The sequence below is a fragment of the Ahaetulla prasina genome, chromosome 1 (assembly GCF_028640845.1).
Source record: "Ahaetulla prasina isolate Xishuangbanna chromosome 1, ASM2864084v1, whole genome shotgun sequence".
Classification (NCBI taxonomy): Eukaryota; Metazoa; Chordata; class Lepidosauria; order Squamata; family Colubridae; genus Ahaetulla; species Ahaetulla prasina.
Window position 1 is genome coordinate 182,793,234 of NC_080539.1, and position 26,319 is coordinate 182,819,552.

General features: G+C 38.9%; 1 protein-coding gene across 1 annotated transcript in view; it reads right to left on the reverse strand.

Moving 5' to 3' along the window:
* ITGB2 (integrin subunit beta 2) overlaps nucleotides 1–25,499 on the reverse strand; it is a 47,521-nt gene extending 22,022 nt beyond the window's left edge. The window contains exons 1-3 of the mRNA XM_058184412.1: nucleotides 25,345–25,499; nucleotides 9,663–9,723; nucleotides 6,365–6,453 (exon numbers count right to left, since the gene is read on the reverse strand). Coding sequence (XP_058040395.1) covers nucleotides 6,365–6,453; nucleotides 9,663–9,720 — 147 coding nt within the window. The 5' untranslated portion in view covers nucleotides 9,721–9,723; nucleotides 25,345–25,499. The remainder of the gene's footprint in view (nucleotides 1–6,364; nucleotides 6,454–9,662; nucleotides 9,724–25,344) is intronic.
* Nucleotides 25,500–26,319: the final 820 nt, after the last annotated feature.

Sequence of the window (26,319 nt, forward strand, 5' to 3'; positions counted from 1 at the left end):
ATTAATAAGCTTGAGATATTGGATGGACCCAATATATTTTAGATAGAGGAAAATAATATTTGTTAAAGGGGCATACTTTTGCAATCATCATCATTATTATGATGATGATCATCATCCCAGCAAAATGAAAACCATCATCTGTTGTGTAGACCAATAAGCGAGTCACATTCTTCCAGCCAATTATATCCTGGATTTTAAAGCATAACAAATTTTAAAGCAGTAGAAATTATAACAAATTACAAAGTCATTGATGCAGGCTGGAACATGATGAATCAATCAATCTTTTGATCTAAGATAGGAAAGCCTATCTAGTGTCACAGCTTTAACAGGCGCCTGTCCTGCTGCTAAAGAAGGATATTCAGCATTTCTCTTCCTGATATCTTCCACCAAAAGTGTTCCTCATGAAAATTTATTTTTCCTGACCTACCCCAAGGCTGGATTCAGTGGCAGAGATACGATGAAAATAAATGTGAGGCATTCTACTTCCCAAAGCTTCTGAGTTGTGACTCAGCTAGTGTTTTTATCGAAACCAAGAAAAAGAGCAACCACACCTCAGGAACCATAAAAAGAATTTACTTTCTAATAAATTTTATGCTGTTAATGTCATAATCTTAAGAAACCTTAAAGAAACAGTAAGATATGATATTTAAAGTCAAATGTTTTGGCTTCTTTTAGTTCATTCCAGGTAAAAAATCAGCCCGAGCAGAAGACAAATATTAATTTTAATAACTGCGCAAATCCTGGACTGTTAATTATGTTTACTTTGTCACTTTTTTCCTGCAAGCACTTTCAATTGCCTATGCTGATAACAAGCACAATATAGATGTAAATAATCATAGTGTCATGTCAATAGCAGCATTTACATAGGCTTACATTTATGGCCCTGAGCAGAAAAATTATTTGTATAGAATTTGGGGAATTAGGGGGAAAATAGCATATACTGGAAATAAAAAATTAGTGAAACCACCTTCAATTTTTAACCCAAAAATGTCCTTAATCAATTCTATTTCCCCACAGTAGTGGCCATGGGACTTACCTCACAGACAGCAGCCTGCATCATGGCATCAAGTCCTCCTTCTGGCGCATCAAGATTCCCCGATATGTTCTGTTTCCCTACTTCTTCTTTAAAACTCTGTACATCATCAGTGAGGCTAAGCACATGCCTGAAAGCAAATGGTGGTTGGCACTTGGTTTCTTTGGTTGGGCATGGATTCTGGAGCTTCTCTGGATGGGTGTTTACAAATGGCAAGACAGTCTTATCCACAAAGGCACCAAAACCTAAAGAAAATATTAAGGAAAAGTAGTCAACCTTGTTCAATATAAATGTGTGTATGGAAGAACCATAAATCACTTCGGGAAAATATCATTAAAAATAAAATTATAGGAAAAAACAGGACTATGCATACAATTATTAAAATTATAAAGGATTATCCTTTAATAAAAGGGATGTGGTGGCTCAGTGGCTAAGATGCTGAGCTTGTTGATCGAAAGGTTGGCAGTTCAGCGGTTCGAATCCTTAGTGCCGTGTAATGGGGTGAGCTCCCATTACTTGTCCCAGCTTCTGCCAACCTAGCAGTTTGAAAGCACGTAAAAAATTCAAGTAGGAAAATAGGGACCACCTTTGGTGGGAAGGTAACAGCGTTCCGTGTGTCTTTGGTGTTGGGTCATGCCGGCCACATGACCACGGAGACATCTTTGGACAGCGCTGACTCTTCGGTTTTGAAATGGAGATGAGCATCACTCCCTAGAGTCGGGAACAACTAGCACATATGTGCGAGGGGAACTTTTACCTTTTATCCTTTAATAATCAGATACATTTGGATAAATATATATGTTTATATTATCTTTTGTTAAGGAATGGCTATTGTACACAGCTGTTGTGCAAAACAGAAATGATATGATACTTTTCCCTTCACTTAGAAATACTATTTCCTCTCATTTTCTACTAACTTCTGCCCTTCAAAAACTTGTTTTGGAGAAACTAATTGTTTTAAGAAGGGCTTGGTTGGACTGCACTGAGGGCCTACCTAGCCAAGCATTCTGTTTCTTGCAACAGTCAGTCAAATCTCATCAGACATCTATGACAAGGACATGAAGATAACAGATATTCAAATTAATGCTAACTCTCCTGGGGAAGGCATATTATGTCTACCAACCATTGTAGTTTTATCCTCCATGATTTATCTAATATTCTTTTAAAGCCATTTAAGTTGAAGGCTCTCAGCATAGCATGGAAAAGTGAATTTTGCTATTTCATTTAGTAGTATGAGGAACACTTTCTTAAATTCTTAATTTCCCCCAACCTGTAGCTTGGTTTGCAGCAAAATGTGAGGATGAGATTTTTAAAGTTATCTCAAAAGGCTTTAGTGCTGATCTTTCAATATTATCATACCCCTGTATTTTTCTAGCCCAAATGTCCAAAATGTCACTTTGCAAAACTTCCATTTGCAAATTGCAATGCTGGAACTCTTTGGTGCTTGGGGTAGGCTGGCTTCCCTTTGATATTTCCACTTCTCCATTGCTGACAAATTGGTACTGTCACACTGGGCTTTTCACCCAGGGATATACCTTATTATTCACTGTGGAGATAATCCTTCTGAGGTGAGGATGGGGCAAGTACATGCAGTGCCATTAAGTAGTTGATTTGGCACTCTTGCCACCAGAATAAGTATTGGTTGCCCTTGGTGATTATTCAAAATGGTTGAAGTGGGGACAAGTGCAGACCATTGTGAGACCAAATCTGTGGGCTTCAAGAGTGGAAACTATAGTAGCATAGAAGGCCCCTAATCCAGAAAATTCCAAATAACGTACACCTTCCTTACAGAATTATTGCACCAGAATCCTACTCTCCTATATTCCCACATTATGGTATTTTATTATATCAAATCAAAAGAAAGGAAAGCACTTGAAAAAATAAGAATGATTTCAAGCTTAGTTCTTGGCCACTCATGGACACTGCCATGTCATTTTCTTATCAATAATATTAAGCCATTTGTACTATTACCACCTGGAATATATTTGTGTAATTTCAACAGCATTAGGGTTTCAGACTGGTGTCTTATTGAGCACAATTGAGTATGTTTCTTATTAGCTGTTTTTCAAGATCAGCTAAAGTTGGTTAGATGCTTCCAATTGCTGTGACTGAAGACAGTTGCATATTAGAAGAATGTACATACCTATCCTTGCACGTCTGGTAATACTCTGGAGAGCTTTAAGAAGATCTCCTCCTAATTTCTTCACTGTTTGCAGATCATCATCCATAGAGAATGAGAGGTCCATCAAATAATAGAGATCTATTGGATAATCTTCCCCACGCTGGAATGTCACATTAAAAACAGCAGGTTGTCCTATTGGTAAAAGGGAAGATGTTGAACATCTGCTCCAATTTTACCTCACCACTACCCACAGAGCTAGTGATGCTTTTCTGAACTAGGAGACTGTAGGCTGAGTAGATTGTGAGACATGTGAGAAACCCATGAAAGGACAGAATAAATCAACATGGTGGGCAAATTGTGGCAGAATTATAAAGAAGTACCACTGAAGTTAACTAGGTCCCAGGGGAAGGTACAGAGTGTGAGGATAGAAGCAGAGCAGCAAAGTGAAAAATGCACAGAATGAAAGGGGAACATGGAATATTTGGTAGAGAAACAGAAAGCAATCTTTGTCAGTACGCACACACACAAACACACAGCTCACATTCTCTTTAATTTACATAACTTTATATATGATACTAAGATCTGACATAAATATTCTGAGAGATGCATATAAGGTTTTATTATAGTGAAAAGTAGGAAATTTTAGAGTAAAAAATTGAAATTAATAGAATTGAAGTTAGTCTGAATTATCATGCCAAAGTCATGGTGAATGAATTGCCTTGGAAAATACAGTTAGTCATGTTGTCTAAACATAGCTTTTGGGTAAAAAAAATCAAAAAATCAAAATATCAATATATCTAATTTTCTATTTTAAAAATGCCTCATAAGAGGTGGAAAAAGTCACATGTGTCATATGCTTCCAATCCTAAAATTGCAGTCATCCTTTTAACAATTTCTTAATTTTCTGATTTGAGGTTCCGCTTGTGAGTTACCTGGTCTTAGATGCAATCGCACCACCTCTGGGTAGAGTTGTTTCTTCATGTTTGATTGAGCAGAAGAAACTGGGTCAACAAAGTTTTCTGGGAAAATAATATTCCCATCACATCCCTTCTCAAGGAGCTGCTGCTTTGTGTCGCATCGAACTGAATCTGGTTCTCCTATTTTTGTGAAATCCTGTGTTTCATAACAATCAAAGCACAAAAACAATTAATAAGCTTGAGATATTGGATGGACCCAATATATTTTAGATAGAGGAAAATAATATTTGTTAAAGGGGCATACTTTTGCAATCATCATCATTATTATGATGATCATCATCATCATCCCAGCAACTCTGGGCAGTTCATCATTATTTAAAACAGGGGTCTCCAACCTTGGCAACTTTAAGACTTGTGGACTTCAACTCCCAGAGTTCCTCAGCCAGCTTTGCTGGCTGAGGAACTCTGGGAGTTGAAGTCCACAAGTCTTAAAGTTGCCACGGTTGGAGACCCCTGATTTAAAACATTTAAAAAACAAGTAACAGTACAAAAAAGCATAAAACTACAAAACTATAAAGCAGAGAAACAAACCCAGATAGGAACAAGAGAAATATGCTTTGAGAAAGAGAAATTTACGGGATTTATGCTAAAATATCAAGTGTGCACAAAACAATTATTATTTCTTTGGTCTATTAAAAATAGCTTTTTACAAGACCTCTGAATATACTTATTCTTTCTGGAATCAATAAAGCTAATTTTAAATATCTTCCTTGTAATTCCACTTTTTAGTGAGGAAACTAAAAAAATGGATGAGAATTAGAAGAAATTTACAGATTTTCCATACGTTCTGTTTCCCTAGCATTTACAACACCAAATCAGAATACCTAAAGCACTGTAAACACAAACATATTTATATTGTTGTGCATTTAGAGTATGAAGACAATACCCAATCAAAATTTAATTGTGTTCCACAATAAGAGGGAAAGTCGGTTCCTCATTTTAACAACATTTATTTCTGTATTCAAGAAGTTTGACTGAACACACGAGGTATTTTTTACTCTACAACGGGTTTGCCTGCAGACAATGGCGAGACACATGATAGAGCTGCAAGGCAGGTAAGACATGTGTCTTGTGTCTCCCTGGCCCCACCATTCCCCACTTGTCACACCCAAATTACATCCAATTTGGGCAGGGGCAGGAAGCCCTGCCATGTCCAGCGAGAGGGGGAGAAGAGATGGCAAGAGGAGCCCCATCACGCTCCACACCTCTTGCTTCTCCCCCGCCCTACCTGTCACCCCCATCGACAAAGAGATGGCGGGGAAGGGCAGCAGCCAGGCTGCTGTTATGGTATTATTGGGGCACGTGCAGCCATTTGGTTTTACCCTACAATGTGTTTGCCTGCAGGCAATGCCAAGACCCACGACAGAGCTGCAAGGCAGGTAAAAGGTGCATCTCCCCAGCCCCTGATGAGGGGGGGGAGAAGTGACACAAGGAGAGTGAGCCCCGTCTTGCTCCATGCGTCTTGCTTCTCCCCCAGCCCGTATGCCACCCCCCTCAATAAAGAGCCGGGTGCTGTAGAAAAGGGAGCCAGCGGGCGCAGGCTTTGGGCGTCTGGGGCTGCCGGGGGTCAGCCAGTGGAGAGGCGGGAGCGGGGTGGGAATTTGGAGGCAAGGGAGATGAATGGATGGGAGGCGGGCGAGTGCCAAGAACGCCAGAGAGATTCCCATCTTTGATTGCTCTAGCAAACAGCTGACAAGTGGCTGTGTTGAGCTGCTACAGCAGCACAACCCAGCAGCAGCCATGAAGTGGCCCTGCTCACCACTTCCTGCATCCCCAAAATAATAAGACCCCCGATAATAAGGCCATGCCCTTATTTCGGGGTTCAAAAAAATATAAGACAGGGTCTTATTTTCGGGAAAACACGGTAGCAGCTATAAGAAAGAACATTACAGAATGCTTGTTTCCTATAACCCCAGTAAAATAACATTTTGAGAGATGAGTCAGAGAAGGTCAGATTCATCAGATGTTAAAATAAAGATAAAATTCTTGTTTTAATATTTTCAGACTGCAAGGTAGTATTTTCTTGTTTGGGAGCACTGACAGTAACAAGTCTTTTCATAAAACAGAACTTGATGTGAGCAAAAGTTTCCACCCAAAGCAAAACAAAAAACCAAAAGCAACCCCAAATACCCAATGACAGTTGAAAGGGACATCTGAAAGCGACATCTGAAGGACACTTTAAAATGTAAGGTTTTGTGTTTTGTTTCTCTTTCTTTAAAAAAAACAACCTACCCGTTTCTTGCACCAGGCACAACCAGGGCCAGACTCAATGCAGTCCTGACATGTCTTTACATTGTATTTGGTACATTCAAGAGAAAATGCTTAAGAAGGAAGAGGAAGAAAATGTTATGAAAGAGACATAATAATGAACAACATACAAAGTTGAAGTACTCCGAATCTCCCCAGATATAAAAATAGCCAACTTTGGCAGCAACTTACAACCTGGAAATGCATTTTGCCAGTTGTCCCAAGCTCCAGCTGTTCTAAGCCCTCAATTTAGGGTCACAATTGAGCCAAAAATTATTGTTAAGTGAGTTTTGCCGCATTTTACAACCTTTTTTTGGCACAATTGTTAAGCGAATCACTACAGATGTTAAATGAATCATGTGGTTATGATTCATTTATGAATCTGTTTGTCACCCATTTACTTTGTTTGAGAGAAGCCAACTGGGAAGATTACAAATGGTGACCATATGACCCTAGGACAGTACAATTATCATAAATACATGCCATTTGCCAAGCACACAAATTTTGATCACATGACCATGAGGATGCTGTAATGGTTGTAAGTGAGAAAGCAGGTCATAAGTCACTTTTTTCAGTGCCATGGTAAATTTGAACTATCATTAAAGAATGGTTGTAAGTCAAGGACTATCTGCAATGAAATGATGTTCTTTTTCTTTTATGGGCCTGTGAACCTATATGTGCAACCTTTGCTTTGAAACTGGAACAAGACTACCTACCTCAGCCACCATCCTGCCTCCTAGCAACTTCCTGAAAAATCCCAAAAAACTGTTTATATACTATACTTGGAGGTACTGAGATAAAGGAAGTTGACTTTCCACTCCACCACTTGCAACAGCTTGCAAATGTAGTGGGTTATAGCGGAGCTGAATTTTTAAGAAAAAAAATCTAAAACCAAGTCATGCAATACAATACTTTTATTTTATCAGGAAAACCAAAGGTCCATTGTACCAGTGGTCCAAAGGTCCACTGTATTATATTCGTGTTCTCAAACAGCAGCGGTAGTCAGCAGGCTGCGCAAGGAAGCAAGCTAGCAATCCATCCAAGCTCTACTGCTCCCCAGCTATAGCCACCCCAGGTCAAGGAGAGTAATTAATGAGAGTATTACCCCAGCTTGTGATATTTGGTCAATGGCGAAGCAACCTGTGCCCACCCTTAAAAAATTCTGTATGCCATAAAGAAGGAAAACACAATTTGCTGGAATCATGATAGGGTTTTCCAGTGAGAGGAAGAGATTTCTGATTTTATGTACAATCAAAGGATTTCTCCATCTTTTTTATCGGTAGATCTCTAATGCTCATAATTTTCATGGCAGGCAAAGAGGTAGAATCCACCCACAAATTTTATTAACAATCTTCATTATTTTGCAGGTAAAAGATTCACCAGGGTTAAAAGCTTGAGCTGGGATAAAGGAACTTTCACTAGCTTCAGTGTGTTTCTAATGTTAGAGAGGCCCGTTTCCTTTGCATTTTGAGTAAGCTGGTTGGATAAGATATTGATAACTATTTTTTGATCATATATGGTAGTAACAGTAGTAACTATTACACCTGTAAAGTAAGTGGGAGACAAGATGCACAATTGGAATAACATTTTCAAATTAGCCAACATCACAGCTAAAATCACCCTCTCAAAACTCAGTCTCACCCTGAAGTACTGCATAACCATGCAAAAGAGAAATTAAGCAAATGCTTTGCCCTTCTTCTCCCTGAATTATATCCTGATACAAACATAATCAACAACAGTGTTGCATAAAGTGTATCAAGTGAAGAATGTGTTAATTGCTAATCTGGAAGAGTTTGTTCACCAGATGGTAACCTAGCTGTCAGAGCTATCTTCATTTCTTGAATACTAAAACCAGCAACTGAGAGGATATTAGCAAAGTAACTCCTGAGTTAACAACCATTTGTTCAGTAACCATTTGAAGTTGCCTTGGTGCTGAGTTGGTCATACTGTGTTTCCCCAAAAATAAGACCCTGTCTTAAAAAATTTTTGAACCCTGAAATAAGTGCTTGGCCTTATTGCCATGCGCTCAAAAGCCCGATTGGGCTTATTATCAGGAGATGTCTCATTTTGGGGGAAACAGGGCAGTGGTTTCAAATTTTTTTACCACCAATTCTGTAGGTGTGGCTTTCTGGGTGTGGCATGGCTTGGTGGGCGTAGCTTGGTATGATACTGTATAATCTCCATTCCCTCTCCACTCCAGGGGAAGAATACTGTAAAATCTCCATTCCCTCCCCACTCCAGGGAAGGTTACTGCAAAATCCCCATTTCTTCCAATCAGAGGTGATATTTACCGGTTCTCCAAACTACTCAAAATTTCTGCTACTGGTTTTCCAGAACTGGTCAGAACCTGCTGAAACTCACCTCTGAAACAGGGTAGTCATAGTTATGACTTGAGATCCCAGGGATCTCATACTCTGCAGTGTACTTTTGCTGCAACATCCTCTCCCCACATATACTTGTATGGTGCTAATGTCAGGGTTCCTAGCAACAGCCCATATTTTGATTTGACCCTGACAATAGCATGTCCACAGCTTGCACACACTTGTGCAGCACTGCAATCCCCCTCCCCAGCTTATATGCACTCACTGCAGCCCCCCCCACCTCACTCTATATTATACCCATTCTCAGGCCTCCTTATGAGCCACCTGGGACTTGCAACTTCCAGATGACTTCCTCTTGACTTTTGTTTGTGGGAAGCCTGCAGGAAGTGACAGTTGAACTCCTCACTTAATGATGCATATTTTTTGCTTAATGATGGTAACGGGGACTATCAAGATTGCTTTTGCTAAGTGATGCAGTCATATGATGTCATGCTTTATAATTGCATTGCTTAGCAATAGAAATCCCAGTCCCAGTTACCATCATTAAGCAAGGACTATCCGTACACATAGAAAAGCTTGAATACAGTAGTTTTGGAGATATGTGATCTACAACATAGTTGATGGCCATTGCTCTCTGCATCAAGAGATACCGCACATTTGACTGCCTTTGAATGAAGTCTGGAAAACACTTCAGATGGAACATATGGATTTTCTCTAGGATAATCCTGCACTTCTGTTCATAGTTCTCTCCTACATCTGTTAGTATTGAGATCCAAATGACTGAATAATAGTGTTTTGGATTGTGGCTTCTTTTTAGAATGTGATGGGACATATTGACCCTTCAGCAGAACCTAAAGAACTGGGCTTCTTTAGTTCAATGGTCTTAAGCATCTTCCTTATTCTAATGACTGAGGCAATATGGCAGAATTGCATAGTAATATTGCTTAGCAAATGCAGCTTACCTATTGTCAACAGCAGCAGCAGAGCTCCAAATAGCAAAATGAAGTACTTAGGAAACATCTTCTGTGAAAAGTAAACAGAATGCAATGAAATATAAAAAATGAGACAATTATCTTTACAACGCAGGCCGAAAATTTAAATAATAAATGGAAGAAGATACTTTGTGGAGGAAGAACTCCTGAAAAGAAATGGAAGGATGCGTAGTATTTGTTTATACTTGTGCTGACTATTTTAAATTGGACTTAAGGTTATGGTCACATTAAAATTACTGTGGGTTACACTAATAAAATAATTATCTTAATTTAAAGAATGTAAAATACACAACATCAAGGAACTGGAACTAGTAAGACCACACTTTGAATACTACACCCAGTTCTGGTGAATACAATACAAAAAGGTGTTGAGGCTCTAGAAGAGTGCAAAGAAGAGCAACAAAGATGATTATGGGCCTGGAGGCTAAATATATGATGAATGGTTACAAGAACTGAGTATATCTAGTCTAACAAAGAGAAGGACTACCATCTCATTAGGAGTACCTAATGGTTGTGTCCTGAGCCAAATGCTCTTCAGCATTTTTATAAATGATTTAGATGAATGTATAATAGAGTTAGGGTTAGGGCTGAACAAATTTGTATAGAACAAAACTGGGGTGAGGGAGATTGCTGGCACTCCAGCAGATGGGCACAAGATTCAAAGGGATCTGACAGACTTGAATATTAGGGCCTATCCAACAAAAAGCAGTTTGGTGGGGGAAAAAATGTAAGGTTCTGCATTTAAGCAGGAAAATCCAAGTGCACAGGTATAAAATAGAAGTTGGCTTGGCACTAGTATAGGTAGTCCTCAATGTACGACCACAATTGACCCCAAAATTGTTGCTAAATGAGACATTTGTTAAATGAGTTTTGCCCCATTTTATAACCTTTCTTGCCACAGTTCTTGTGAATCAGTTGTTAAGTGAATCACTGCAGTTGTTAAGTTAGTAGCATGGTTGTTAAGTGAATCTGGCTTCCCCATTGACTTTGCTTGTCAGAAGGTCACAAAAGATGATTGCATGAACCTGGGACACTGCAACCATCATAAATATGAGGCAGTTGCCCGGTGTCCAAATTCTGATCACACAATCATGGGGATGTGGCAATGGTTATAAGTATGAAAAATGCTCATAAGTTGCTTTTTTCAATACCGTTGTAACTTCTAATGGTCACTAAGCAAACCGTTGTAAGTTGAGGACTATCTCTACCTATGAGAAGGACCTGGGCATCCTAGTCCACCACAAAGTAAGCATAAAGCAACAGTGTGCTGCTATGCCAAAAAAGCCAATTGTATTTATGTTATATTACTAATTTATAATTAGACAAACGGTTGCCTTTTTGCTCAGACTTGATTAAAAGCCACAGAATATGTTCAGCACATGCTTTACTACAAAGGTGAGGAAACCCACAATATCTGCGCTGTGTATAACCAATACTTCTGCTCTCTCACAAGTTCACACACCTAAAATTCAGTGGCCAATTGTTCAATTTTCATCACACAAAAATGTTTTGATAAAATATGTCACAAATAGGTGTATTAAATTTATTTTGAATAAAGACAGCCTATCCCAAAGAGCTAAATGTTTTTTCTCATTCTTCTGGTGTCATCACCACATGCCTTGCAATTCTGAAGGCCAAAAAACAATTTAAAAAAGACTATGGCCTCCAATCCCCACCTCTTGTCTTCCTTGCTTTAAGATGAGGCTACAGTAATGCAGTTACAAAACTTCAAATCCTTTGAAAAACCTGTATAAAAGTTGGATATGCATTTTAAAAATATGAGTCACTATAACATGTACTTCTCTTCTTCCATGCCAGACAGTAGTGAAGTGTCATTTTTTTGTATTTTACTTTGTTTTAAAGTAACTAATAATAGTTACTTTAAGAAAGAAACCAAGAGGGCCCTCGTGGCCAGGAATTTCATCAAGATCTAAAGTACTGAACCAAATTCTTCTGAATATCTTTTCTAAGAAGTTAATTTATTCCCAAAAATGTTCCTATCTGTATCTGTGTTGTCTTTCTAGACAGTACAAATTTAAAAAGGAAAAAAAACATGCCTCGGGCTGACATGAAGGAAGCAATGACATTTGTAAAGCATTACAGTATGAGGAAACATTGCAAGCTGCACATTCATATTCTACTAGCATTACAACAGAGCATTTCAGATTTTCCTCTGTTGGCAGATGATAGCCAAAAAAGGAAGAACGTTTCTAGCTTTTGTCTTACTTCCAGTTTGATTTCAAAAGTGGTGAAAGGGCTTGGTTTTACTCATAGAGACGGAGCCCTTCTGTTTTTTCCCCTTTTTTTAGTATATTAATTTTACAAGTACAAGCTTTACAGAAAGGGGAGAATAAGAGGGAAAAGTGAAAATAGAAAAGAAAATTACAATGATTATAAAATTAAGTTAAAATATTTCAAAGTTAGTGTAATATAAATTTGCATATTTGAGTGCTTATTAAATGTTAAGTGTGGATGTATTACATACTATATAATAGCTGATATTATACTACATATAATATATAGTATATATAATAATAATATATAATATATATTATATAATATATAATATATAATAATAATATATATGTAATATATAATATTACATATAATATAATAGCTGATATAATAGCTGATATTATATTACATCAATTTAAAATTTTAAATCATTATAATATAAATCAATATTAAGATTGGGTTACTACGTAGCATAATAATCATAACAACCATTACCCATAAAATATAATTCAAATTGCAAACATTTCTGACTAATCTAAGAAATATGGCAAATTTATCAGATCACAAAAATATTGGCTATTATAATCTTATGTTAAGAGAAACCCAGAATTTGGATTTGATATAAACCCATTTATAAAACTACAATCAAAAAATAATTTCACTGTTGAATTACATTCTATATTAGAATTATTTTTCAAATAAGAAGTAAGTTTTGACATCAAGGCCATAATTGCATAATCATTCTTCCATAGAAGAAATTGCTCATAATTTTTATTTAGAAATGCAGAAAATCCTAGCAGTTGTTATCATGTATAGAACCAGTTCAATATACTTTGAGGGAGTATAAGGCTTAGTAAATTTCTAAAATTATTAATCCTAATAAAGGTAAAGGTAAATCATAAATATAAATTATGATTTATATTGATATATTGATCATCAATTGTGTTGTAAATGTTGTACCTTGATGAACGTATCTTTTCTTTTATGTACACTGAGAGCATATGCACCAAGACAAATTCCTTGTGTGTCCAATCACACTTGGCCAATAAAAATTCTATTCTATTCTATTCTAAAGGATCCCCTCGCACATTTGTGCTAGTCGTTCCCGACTCTAGGAGGCGGTGTTCATCTCTGTTTCAAAGTCGCGTTCCTTATATTAATCCTAATACAGGATACTAAAATTATTAATTGATATTAAATAAAATCACTAAGTAAACTATTTAAAAACCAAATAAAAAGTAATTAAAACAGAAGCTTTAAGAGTTCACTAAAAATGAAGTCAGTCTATGAACATGTTCTGCTCACCCAAATCAGTTAAGGCTTAATATTATTTAGTAAAAAAAATAGTGCACTAAATATAAAAAAATCACCTTTAAGATTTGTTTCATTCTATTATAGTTCATTTTACTCAACCGGATTTTACAGCATTGTATCAAATCTGTCTATCTATTGTCTGTCTGTCTGTCTCTCTGTCCCTGTCTCCGTCTCTCTGCCTCTCTCTCTCTCTCTCTGTCTCTCTTTCTCTCTCTCCCTGTGTCTGTCTGTCTGTCTGTCTGTCTGTCTATTTATCTATCTATCTATCATCTATATATCTATATATCTATGTAGGTCTTTGGTTATTCGGGTTTTCTCCCGCGTAAAATTGGAAGTGTCTTGGCGACGTTTTGACAAAGTCTCATTCCCCATCTTCAGGCTTTAGCTTCGTGCTTCGTGCTTCTGGGAGCAATGTGTGATTGCAGCTGTTTCTTCCTTTTTAACTGCTAGTGGGGGTTTGAACTGATTGGGTGGGAGCTTGGCTGTGCTCTGATTGGATGGGGAGTTTTTTTGTGCTCTGATTGGATGGGGTGTGTCCTGTTTGGGTGGGGGCTTGGTTGTGCTCAGTCTAGTCTGAGTTGCAGGGGATTTGAGCTGGTGAGCTGCATTGCTGTTGTTTGGCTTCGTGGTCGTGGTCGTGCTACATCTTCATAGTGGGTGTCAGTCTGCTGCATGTATGGATTGGAGGGGTTTGAAATGGCTAATGTTGCAGCTGCTGTCTGGCTTCTGGTCCTTGGTCGTGCTTCATGATCAGTGTGGGTTTGGGTCTGCTTTCTGGATGGATGTGTGGTGGTGACATCCTGTGTGGACCTCGTGAGTGTGGGTCTGGTGTCATTCCTCATGTTAGGGACTCGTTTGTCAATAAGGGCGGGTTTCAAATGGCTGGTAGGCGGAGGTATCATCTCGTTTGTTCATGCTGTGTGGGCGTTTTCTATCTCAATGGCTTCTCTGATTATTCTGTTGTTAAAGTGTTCAGTTTTGGCGATAGTTCTGGTCTTTTAAAGTCAATATCGTGTCCTGTGACTTTAAAGTGTTGGACCAGGGAGGAAGTTGGTTCCTCTTGAATGAGTTCTTGTGTTCTTCAATGCGTGCACTTATTCTTCTGTTGGTTTGTCCAATGTATGTGGTGGGGCAGGCGGTGCATGGGATTTCATATACTCCTTGATTTTCTAACTCAATTTTGTCTTTGGGGTTTCTTAGGATGGTGGATATTTTTGGTTTGTGCAGAATGCTGTCATGATGTGATATATGAGGAGGATCTTGCTGATTCTGTCTGTGGTACCTTTTATATATGGGAGGAGGCCTGTGCCATTTTCTTGTTCTCTGTCTTGGGTTTTAGTGGGGGTTCTTTTGGATTAGTTTGGTAATCTTATTTCTCTGGAATCCATTGGATGTTAGTACGTTAGTGAGAGTGTGTAGTTCGGTTTTTAGGTGTTGTTCGTCAGCTAAGCATTTTGTTCTGGAGATGAGTGTCTTGGCTACGGAGTTGATCTGTGCTGGGTGGTGGTGTGAGAGTGCATGCAGATAGCGGTTTGTGTGTGTTTTCTTCTGGTAGATGGTGTGTCCTAGGGAGCCATTGGGTTTCCTGTAGACTAAGACATCTAGGAAGGGAAGTTGGTTGTTAACTTCTGTTTCCATGGTGAACTGTATTTTGGGGTGTAGGCTATTGAGGTGTGTGAGGAAGTTGTCAAGTTTTTCTTTCCCGTGTGGCCAGATTATGAAGGTGTCGTCTACGTATCTGAGCCAGAGTTTGGGTTTGTGATCAGATTTTTCTAGTGCTTGGGTTTCAAAGTGTTCCATGTAGAGGTTGGCAATGACAGGTGAGAGGGGTGATCCCATGGGTGCTCCTTCTATTTGTTTGTATTTTTGTCCATTATAGATGAAGTATGTGTTGGATAGGCAGTGGTTGGTCAGATCTAGGATGTGCTTGGGGGGGTTATATTTGTTTTGGATAGCTGTCAAGGCTTCTTTGATTGGCACTTGGGTGAAGAGGGATATGACATCAAAGCTCACGAGTAGGTCGCTGGGCTGTAAGTTTTGTTTCTTTATGATCTCTATGAACTGGAATGAGTTTTTTACGTGTGAGGTGATGGATTCTGCATAGGGCTGTAGTTGTTTGGCGAGAAATTTGGCTAGGTTTTGTAGAGGTGAGCCTATGGAGCTGACTATGGGTCTGAGTGGGGTTCCTTCTTTGTGTATCTTGGGGAGGCCATAGAGCTTAGGGCATCTGGATGATTTCTCTCTGGGAATGATTCTTTGTTGGATTTCTTCGCTGATGGGGGAGGCTTTTATTTTGGATCTAGTGGTTTTTTCTAGGTAGGTGGTGGGGTCTGTTTTTAGGGGCTTGTATGCAGGGTCTTGGAGTAGGTTGGTTAATTTGGTTTGGTAGTCAGATGTGTTCATAACCACCGTGGCGTTGCCCTTGTCTGCTGGTAGGATTATTATGCTGGTGTCTTTTTTCAGGTTAAGTAGTGCTGTCTGTTCCTCTTTGGGTAAGTTGCTTTTGGGTGGCTTGCTGCTGCAGAGGATGTTGGTGATTTCGAGTCTGATTTTGTTAGCATCATCGGGGTTGATTTTGGTCAGGCTGGTTTCAACTCCGCATATAATGGTTTCAGTGGGGATGTATTTGGGAGTGACTGCAAAGTTGAATCCTTTGGAAAGGACATCGGTTTCAGCTTTGGTGAGGATCCTATCTGAGATGTTATGCACTGTTTGTTTCATGTGTGGCTGTGAGGGGGGAGGGGTTTGTTTCTGGCGTTCTTGTAGTCTTCGGAGTTTGTTGGTGTGTGTCTTGAGGGTCTTGAGGGTGGTCTGTGTTTTGGCTCTCCAGACAGCGAGTTGTTTAGATTTGTCCCAAAATGCAGGGTGGATCTTGTTGCTGAGTTTGAGGTGAAGTGTGAGGAGATCTTTGTTGATTTGATCTAGAAGGAATCTTTTTGTGTGAAGTTCATTTCTGATTAGGGCCAATTCTGTTCTTTTTAGGATGCGTTTAGCGGCTGCAGAGTTGGAGTGGAATTTCAATTGGAAGCATGTGGGGATTAAATTTTGATCTCAGCAGTTTCGTAGGAATGCAAGGTCACATAAAATGGAAGTTTTTTGGACTTCTAGTTTTTCATAGGTCCTGGTCAGATGGTGGATTTCCTCCCCGTAGAGGTGCAATATTTGTTTTCTGAGGTTTTTGCGGATGTTTGTATGTAGATCTTTGGTTATTCGGGTTTTCCCCCCGCGTAAAATTAGAAGTGTCTTGGCGATGTTTCGACGAAGTCTCATTCGTCATCTTCAGGCTTCAGCTTCGTGCTTCGTGCTTCTGGGAGCAATGTGTGATTGCAGCTGTTTCTTCCTTTTTAACTGCTAGTGGGGGTTTGAACTGATTGGGTGGGAGCTTGGCTGTGCTTTGATTGGTTGGGGGGTTTTTTTGTGCTCTGATTGGCTGGGGGTGTGTCCTGTTTGGGTGGGGGCTTGGTTGTGCTCAGATTAGTCTGAGTTGCAGGGGGATTTGAGCTGGTGAGCTGCATTGCTGTTGTTTGGCTTCATGTTCGTGGTTGTGCTACATCTTCATAGTGGGTGTCAGTCTGCTGCATGTATGGATTGGAGGGGTTTGAAATGGCTAATGTTGCAGCTGCGGTCTGGCTTCTGGTCCCCCACTAACAGTTAAAAGGAAGAAACAGCTGCGATCACACATTGCTCCCAGAAGCACGAAGCTGAAGCCTGAAGATGACGAATGAGACTTCGTCGAAACATCGCCAAGACACTTCCAATTTTACGCGGGAGAAAACCCGAATAACCAAAGACCTACATACAAACACCCGCAAAAACCTCAGAAAACTATGTATCTATATATCTATCTATTTAAAAAAGATCCCACCAGGTGTCCAACAATGTTTAAAGTATGAATTGTCTACTTTGGTATTCATTACTGGAATAATATACAATCAATAAAATATTTATATCATTTTTCTCCATGCATAATATTGATTGTACATTTTTCTGTCACTATTGTATGTTGATTGTTCTTTGGTTTGATATAAAAAGACAAGTACAATCTATACAGGACCATTTAAAAATGAATGTACTAAATGTAAGGGATAAACAGAAAATGAATCAGCAAAGAACAAATGCCCCTCTCCCACCCCTGAGTGGGAATCGATAAGAAAGGGGCCAGGAAGGTTGCAGCACTTGGCTGTGGCGCTTCCCGAAGCTTCCCGAAGTTGAGCCATCCCTCTGGCAACATAGGTCCAGAGAAGAGCAAGAAGCGGGGGGCTGTTTTCCAGAAAGAGGGGAGGGGGACAATGGCCATCACTCCTTCACACCTTTCTCCATCCTACCTTTTCCCTTCCTGGGGGCACATGTGCCTTCTAAGCGCCTTTGGCTTGAAAAATTGCACCAGGCGAGATCTCTCCGAGACAGTTAATTAACATTGTGCTCCACTGGCTGCTTCCTAGTGCTTTTTGCCTTTGCAGAGGCAGTGGCGGTTCCTCCTCCTACCAGCCTCGCTGTAAACCTTGGGCTTGCCTTACAGGGGGGAGAAAGGTCCTGGTGGGTGGGGGAACCCTCTTTGCTGAGGCAGCAGTGGCTCCTCCTCCTCCTCCTGCCAGCCTTGCTGTAAACTTTGGGGTTTGCCTTATGGGGTGGGGAGAAAGGTCCTGGCGGGGGGGGACTGCAGCCATGCTCCGGAGAAGCCCCCTTGGAGCCGGTCAGGTGATTTCTGGCATGGCCTGCGCCAGCAGGGTGCAAACCTTGCCTACATAACTTTGCTGGCACCACTGCATCTGTAAAGAGGGCAGGAGCAGGCCATTTGCACCAGCAAAGAGGCAGCGGTGCTGGCAAAGTTATGCCGGAAATTGCCCTACTGGCTCTGCGGGGCTGCACAGCTGAGCATCTGGCGTCCCGCTTCTCTTGCACTAGCCGCTGCCATGCACACAGCTGACTGCCGTTCCAATGGGGCTTCTTTGGAGTGTGCCTGGAGTCGCTGGCACCACAGACATTGGCCCCCCCACCAGGACCTTTCTCCCCCCCTCCCCATAAGGCAAACCCTGAGGTTTACAGCGAGGCTGGCAGGAGGAGGAGGAGGAGCCACTGCTGCCTCTGCAAATAGGCACTGGCGCAGGCAAAGAGGCAACGCTGCTTTGCCAGTGTGAACGGTCTCCAACGTGGATGCCAGGCAGCGTACGTCAATGGCATGGCCGGTGCGGATGCACGCTAAGAGGAGCTGCCCAGTGGGCATGCACGCCCCGGGAAATAAATTTCTGGTTCCTGTAGCATATATGCACACCAGCCATCTAGTCTGGTTACTGGTGCGCATGCATGCACAACAATCAGCTGGCCATTGCGTGAGCATGCACACAGTAACCAGAAGATTAGCTTGCTGGTGAGCATGTGCCCACCGGAAACCCAGAAGAGGAATGGGCACCACCACGTGTGCCAGGTAACATGGCTCCATAGGTTGCCATAGGTTCGCCATCACGGCCCTATGGCATACTTAACAAATCAATGTTCCTAATCATTAAAGGCCCTTTATTTTGGCATGATGTCACATTTTCACCTCAGCTGTCCTTGAAGGCTGTTGTTGTGACCCAGGCCCAAGTAGGTAGTAGGAAACGCAGTCAGTGAAAAAACAAACAAACTTTGTTCAAACAGCTGAGAATTACTTCATTCCCAGCGTAGTTCAACTAAATTAAAGCAAATTCCTCCCAACATAAATTCCTCAGTCCTATCACTAATCTTGGTCCAATTAGGCAAATTGCCAAAGGCCTTTCTTGGCAAACGTTCAGAAGTCACCGAAACAAAAATAAATGCAAGAAGACGAAGTACCAATGTTGTTTTCCGGCAAAGACCAAACGCCGTTGCTGGTCTGTTTTAAGCCTTTTGGGAGGGGCCAATCATCTCTTGGCCCTGCTCCTGAGTCATTCTCTTTGCTTGAGCTGCTCTTGCCTTCTGGCAGCTCTTCTCATGTGTGCATTAGGAACAGGCTCCTCCTGTTCCTCTGCCTCACTACCATCAGTCTCTGGAGGCTCTGGAGTCTGCACCTCACTCCCCGATGGCCCTGGCCCCACCTCAGCCTCATCGCTGTCCGACTCCATTGCCAGCTCTGCAGGCTGCTGGTGGACCACAGCATTGATGCAGGAAGAGCTCCTACCCAGAGTGACAATGCCCCTGTGATCCTGGATACACAGAAACAATGTAACATGTACTTCTCTAGTGGCTATACTATAGAGGCATTCATTTTAGTCTCATTTTTATTGTTTAATAAAAACCAAGGGTGCATAGGACAATTTTACACCTTCCTGCTCAGTGGTGGGTTTCAATTTTTTTAAATACCGGTTCTGTGGGTGTGGCTTGGTGGGCATGGCAGGGGAAGGATACTATAAAATCTCCATTCCCACCCCAATCCGGGGGAAGGTTATTGCAAAATCCCCATTTCCTCCCAATCAGCTGGGACTTGGGAGGCAGAGAATAGATGGGGGGAGTGCCAGTCAGAATCTTTACTACCGGTTCTCCGAATTATTCAAAATTTCCACTACCGATTCTCCAGAACTGGTCAGAACCTGCAAAAAACCCACCTCTGTTCCTGCTGCTCTCAAATACCAACCCTGTTACAACATATAGTGTTGTTAGGTTTTGTGCAGCAGCACTTAAAGTTTGTCAGAAGATGACCTGTGCCACAAACTAGTTTTAATGAGCATCTGCACTGTTAGTACAAAATGTTTTGTGGTATGATAGATTTAGTTTGTTGTTTTACCAATATTTATTGCTTTTATTATTTAATATTTTTAGATATTTTTAGCTTTTTATGTAATTTTTATTTTTGTATTTTATGTTTTACATTCTTTTGTACCGTACTTCACCCTCCTTGTGTTCGTTTTTGACCATAATAAAGGTTGATTTATTGCCTCTTATCTTGATATTAGATAATTCACAACCATGAAGAAAAATGTACAGAGAAATTTGGTCAATGGATAACAATTGACATAGCTTAAAATACTTAATTGTTAATAAGACAAATATAAAATCTTTCAATATTCCTTTTTCAGAATAGCCAGGACCACCTCACTGGTTTTAGCATCTACAAATAAACAGCATATACTAGTCCAAAAGGAATGATGAAAACAAAAAACACAGATGGAATACTTAGAGATTTGACTGAATTTTAAAAAAGTATTACACAAAACTCAGATAATTAATCATAAATACATTGTTGGTGAAGTATAAAATTTAATAAGTCAAAAGCTATATGATTACAAATAGTCCTCAGTTAATGATGACAATTGGGACTGAAAATTTTGTCTCTAAGTGATGACATGGGAAGCTGCAATGTCATGTACCTGCGCTGTTTAGCCACACAGATTCTAGCCCTTCCAATTGCCATTGTTAAACAAATCAACAAAGATTGTTAAGCAAGGGCATCCCATTTGCAACTTCTGCCATCTTTCCCACTGACTTTGCTTGTCAGAAGCTGGCATAGAGGGTCATAAATGGTGATCACATTGTGGACACTAACAGTCACAATTACGAGAACTGGTTGTAAGTACCACTCATTCAGTGCTGTTGTTGCTGAATGACTAGTTGGAAGTGAGGACCACTGTAAACCGATGCAGAATTTTAACAGAACCATCCACATTCTGTGGAAGAATGGGACAATCCTCTAACAAGAGGAAAGTGAGGTATTAATTCCATACTACATACTACATATGGTTGGATACTTTCTTAAATGGACGAAACTCCACTGAACTCAACTGGGCAATATGATCTGATCATTAGTCAATCTATGATGGTAGGAACATTTCCATAAAAGCAGGTGACAATATTTTGGAGAAGAGCTAGGAAACGGAACAACACAGTCAACTCTCTTGCAACAAAGCAAGTGATAGAATCAAACTGTAACTAGACTATTAGTATAAATTGAGTAATGGATGTAGCATACACCCACATAATTCTGTAGAAGTGTAGGTGGTGACTAAGCTCTGTGGAGTGGTGAAGTTATAGCTGAAGTTATAGCTGAAGAAACCTTTGGGTCAAATATTATTTTTGCCATGAACTCTTAAGTTTGGCATTGTAAGTTTGTTTCTTGATCTTTCATTCTCAGACACTGCCAGCTTCTTCTATTGTGGGATGAGACAGGCAGGGAGACATTTACCAAGCTTACAATGTTACTGTAATTTGCAATTCCTAGGTCAATTATTACAGAGAAAGAGGTCATTAAAAGGAAAAGGAAGACGGAAATGCTTGAAAATTTCTCAAGCTGATTCTTGCTTCACACTTCTGCCCAGAATTACAGCTAAACTGGATCCAGTGATTATTGTCTCATAATGTCAGCCCCCACTAGGAAACAGGAACTCAATTCCACAGGAAAGCTAAAACTACTTTTATTCAGATTGGCTGAAATGTGAGGGACAATGTACTCTAAATATAACAAGGTGGCAAGTTGGAGAAGGCATGTTTATCTTCATTTATATTATATTGTTTATAATATAATATATGTTTATAATAATTTATGTTTATAAATTATTATAAATAAACATAAATTATAAATAATAATTTATGTTTATCTTCATTTATATTATAAATGAAACTACACTAGCATTGCACCTTTAATCTGTAAAATGCTTGCAAAAAGGAAGCAGAAAATAAAATAAATTGTCTTCTTTGTTTAACTTCAGCAAGTTCGTTGATTTGCTGAAACAAACTAATATTAAAGAGCAGTTTCATCCTGACATGTTTCAAAAATAATGTTGATTAAGCTAGCAATAGTTTTGCCAAGTTCTAACATACTGATCAACTTTAAATATGAGATTGTACTGAAGAAAGTAAAGGAATGCATGTGATCCCCAGACTAATCCTTTATGGCTAAATTATTATTTGTTTTAACATTCAGACTGAGCTATTGGCATCAAGTGGTCTTCAAAAACTGAGAGTTTTCAAAAACTCCTTCAACTAGGAGAAGAACAAGAAAGATAAGCGAAACTTCTTTTGACAGGCACTATCAGAGTAAGTCAGACTCTGGCACTGTCAATCTACTCACTTTATTCGTTTTGTTTTTGGAGAATTCTTCCTTTTTGTCTCACTATCATCATCTGCTCTTCTCCTTTGTCATTCCTGTGAACTGTATGAACTGCACTTTACATTGTAAAGTGTATTTTAAATACATAAATAATATATAAATACATTTATTTATACTTCGGTGCAGCTAAGGCACCAGGCCACTAGAAAGTCAAGAGACTTTAAATTCTAGTACTATCTCAGGCACAAAGACAGCTGGATGACTTTGGGTCAGCTATTCTCCCTGAGCCCTAGGAGAGAGGCAATGGCGAATCATTTATGAAATCTTGTCAAGAAAATTAAAAGGATGTGTCCAGGTAATTTCCAGGTATCATCACTGATACAGAGGCACCAAAGGACTGAGAAAGGGAAAGAGAAAGGGATAGGGATAAGGATAAGGATAGGGAAAGGGAAAGGGAAAGGGAAGGAGAGGAGAGGAGAGGAGAGGAGAGGAGAGGAAAGGAAAGGAAAGGAAAGGAAAGGAAAGGAAAGGAAAGGAAAGGAAAGGAAAGGAAAGGAAAGGATGCAGTGAACTCAAGGATTTTTCTTGCTTTTAAATTCCCATTAACTTGTTTAAATCAATGTTTTATATTCTGACACATTTAATTTTTACAAAAAAGGGAGGAAAGTTGACAAAATTGATTATGACTATAGTGAAATACTGTAGGGAAAAGAAACAGCTATATCTTAAACAAGGAATCACTCTCCTGTCCCCTCCCCTTCTGAAATGATAAGCCAATTTACCAGAGCATGACAACCCAAAAACTAAAAACTAGAGAACATTAGTACAACATAAAAGGAAGAAGGGAAGCAGAACTTTTAGTCAACAGTTACATTTTTTTTAGTCAGCGGTTATATATGCTGTGAATACAAAACAGGATAAAAAGTTATTTATAAATTGGTTAAAAAGTTCCAAAGACTATGTACTATGTGTTAATCCAGAAATGTTCTGTTGTTGAAATATTTTACTGTTCTTTTAAGGACATTTGAGGGACCCACAAATCTTTGGTTATTCATTAGCCATTTTTTTAAAGGAACATTTTCAGGGGTTCAAATAATGATATACATAAAGAAGCATTATCAATAGCTAGAACTATTACACTGAGTGTACACAGTACACTGAGAGCATATGCACCAAGACAAATTCCTTGTGTGTCCAATCACACTTGGCCAATAAAAAATTCTATTCTATTCTATTCTATTCTAGAAAATGGATCAGTTTCATTTAAGGATTTTAACTATCTAGTATTTTAACAATAGCTTCAATTAAATTGGCACCAGTAATATAAAGTTATTTTTAATAATAATGATGGGTCCTACAAACATCTTTATCATTGTTTAACCAACTATCAATTATAAGTTGGTGGTCACTATGTGATTTTAAACAAATATTAAATAATCTAATCAAAGTAAATAATTTGGTAGCTACTAAAAAATAATCTAGCAAACTTGTTAAAAAGAATACAGCAAGAGTCACCATTGTACCATTTAGGATAATAAATTAAACTTCTTACAAAGACTAACAAGAGCAGACTTAATTGATGTTCTGATCTGCAGACTACTTGTTGTGCAATTCACTTAAGTACTGGAAGATACATATTAATCATTATTAAATTAAAATGCTTTAATTTTAATCATCAGGGAAGTTACATTTGGATACAACTATAGGTGCTGATCCTCATGTATAAAAAAGTAAGGGAGATTAAAGAGACTGTGATTTGGAAGAACTATGAAAACAGAAATCCAGATAGCATAGATAACCTTACTTCTGTCAGAGGTTTTCTATTTTTAACAATCACATAAAGGGAAACATTCTGCTTTCATATCTGATATATTATGCTTCCCAACAGAGTTGCCAACAGCATGTTTTGTCATATCGTTGTTGTGGACTGTTGCCATCAGGAAAATGTTAGATACAACAAAGAAGAATTTTTATTTATTAAGTTTCTATACCATTGGATCCCAACTACTCTAATTCATATTAACAACATCATCTTTTGCAAAATGATTTTTAGCAGAAGGTAGGTAACTATGCTCAAACAACCTGGAAGTACACATTTTCAATTAAAATTGCGATGCTTATTGATCCATTCTGCTGCAGTTCCTAAACAACACGTCTAAAGTACTGCAATCCTTATAGTTGTGAATTACAAGGTTGCATGAATACTATTTGCATACCCAATTTAATTGGAAACAATGGGATATAGCTTACTGCGACGTATGAAAATCCTCACAGTTCTTTACATTTAATACCGCATACTTATAAATAGCTAACTCCTCCACAGTAATCGAAAAAAGTTAAACATTTCTGAATAGTATTTCAGCAAAGAATTAGGTTCAGAAATACCACTCTAACCACTGATGTATTCCCTCATTCCCTCACATGCAGAATATTGGGTGGAACCAGCTGTCTTTTCTTATTTTAAAACAAATAGGTCTATGCTTAATAATTCCAGAAAACTTGCCTTGCCATCTTGATGCACTTTGATGCACCCACTGCTAAGAGCTTCAGATAAACTGGAGCTATCTACACAGCTGAAACTATGCTTATTTTTTATTTTTTTTACAATTTTAGGATATTTAAAGTATTCCTGTGATAGGAAGCTGACTGCTTGCAATGCAATGACTAAACAGGCACTCTGTACCCTCCATATACCAGGATTTAAAACTGAGAAGTTGATTTAGAACTGAGAAATGGTAGTTAAGAAAACAGCCAAGAAACAGATTGCTTTTTCTTAGACAAACATAAAACAAGACAAGCAAACAGAAACAGAGCGTCAAGTCTTTGTGGCACAACAGATACGTTACCTCAATGGTGAAAAGCATCTGCGGCTGCTGGTAACAGAAGAATTAAAGCTTGGTCGTATTAAAACCACAGGGAAACAAAAATAGTGGAATAGCTGACAATTGACAGCACAAGAATAAGTAAAAAAGCAATGCCAATTCATAGATTTTTCAAAAGAAAAAGTAAATGAATTAAAACTACACAATGCAGTTATTAGTTATAATAATCTCATTTCAAAGGAGAGAAATACCCAGAAAAATGTAAAAGAAATATAAAACATACATCAAGCAGTCTCTTTGGCTTCTTAGCAGGTTTCTTTGTTATTTGTGAAAATGTGGAATTCCTAGTCTTCTGAAGAGTCACTTCTGTATTAATAATAAAAACAAAACAAGCCTACAACCCTCTCTTTAGAAAATGACTAACGTCACACCCCCTTCCTTTAGTGTACTGATCTTATATTTCTGTAGAGAGGAAGTGAAAACAGAGGAGTTAACTTCAGTAAAGAATATGAAGAATATTTAAATGGAGAATGTAAATTTCTTTGGCTGTAGATATACAAGAATTAATGGGACCAGTCCTTTCATAAAGATCAATAAATAACCACTAAAGATGGTTTAGCTAGCTAAACCTAGCTTCCTAGCTTTCTAACATGAACCTCCCTTTTTTGGCCAGTACTTAAAAGTTGAAACGAATGGAGCTGAGGTACACTCCTGCTTAGCTTTTCTTAGCTTAGCTTTTCTTGGGATGGTAGTGGTACAAAAAGCTTCTGTATTTTTCATGGCATCATAATTAGACAAAATAGTTAACAATCAACAATAGACACTGCTGATTTTTCCCATACCCACTCTTTGGAGACTGAATTTAAAAATTACATTTATATTAATAAAGGAGGCAGAGGGAATGCATCTAGGGTAGTGGGAATATTTTTTTAACGAGGTGATGGAGTGTAATTCAATGGTCAAATATTGACTGTATCAACTTAAACCTCACTTGCTCCTCTGCCCAACACATTATTTCTTATAAGGACTGTAGTAAATTGACTGCACTGCTTGGGCATCTGAAAAGGATAGTCTACATAAGTAAACAAAGAAGTAGTGGGGTGCACCAATCAAAATCTATCTTTAAGAATTCAACTAGAATCAGGTCCTTTCCCAATAACTTTGCTATTGTTCATTGTTGAATAAGGTTACTATGAAGTCTTAGACATGGACTCAGCAGGCTACTCAAGCAAACATTATCAATACACTATATCCTAAA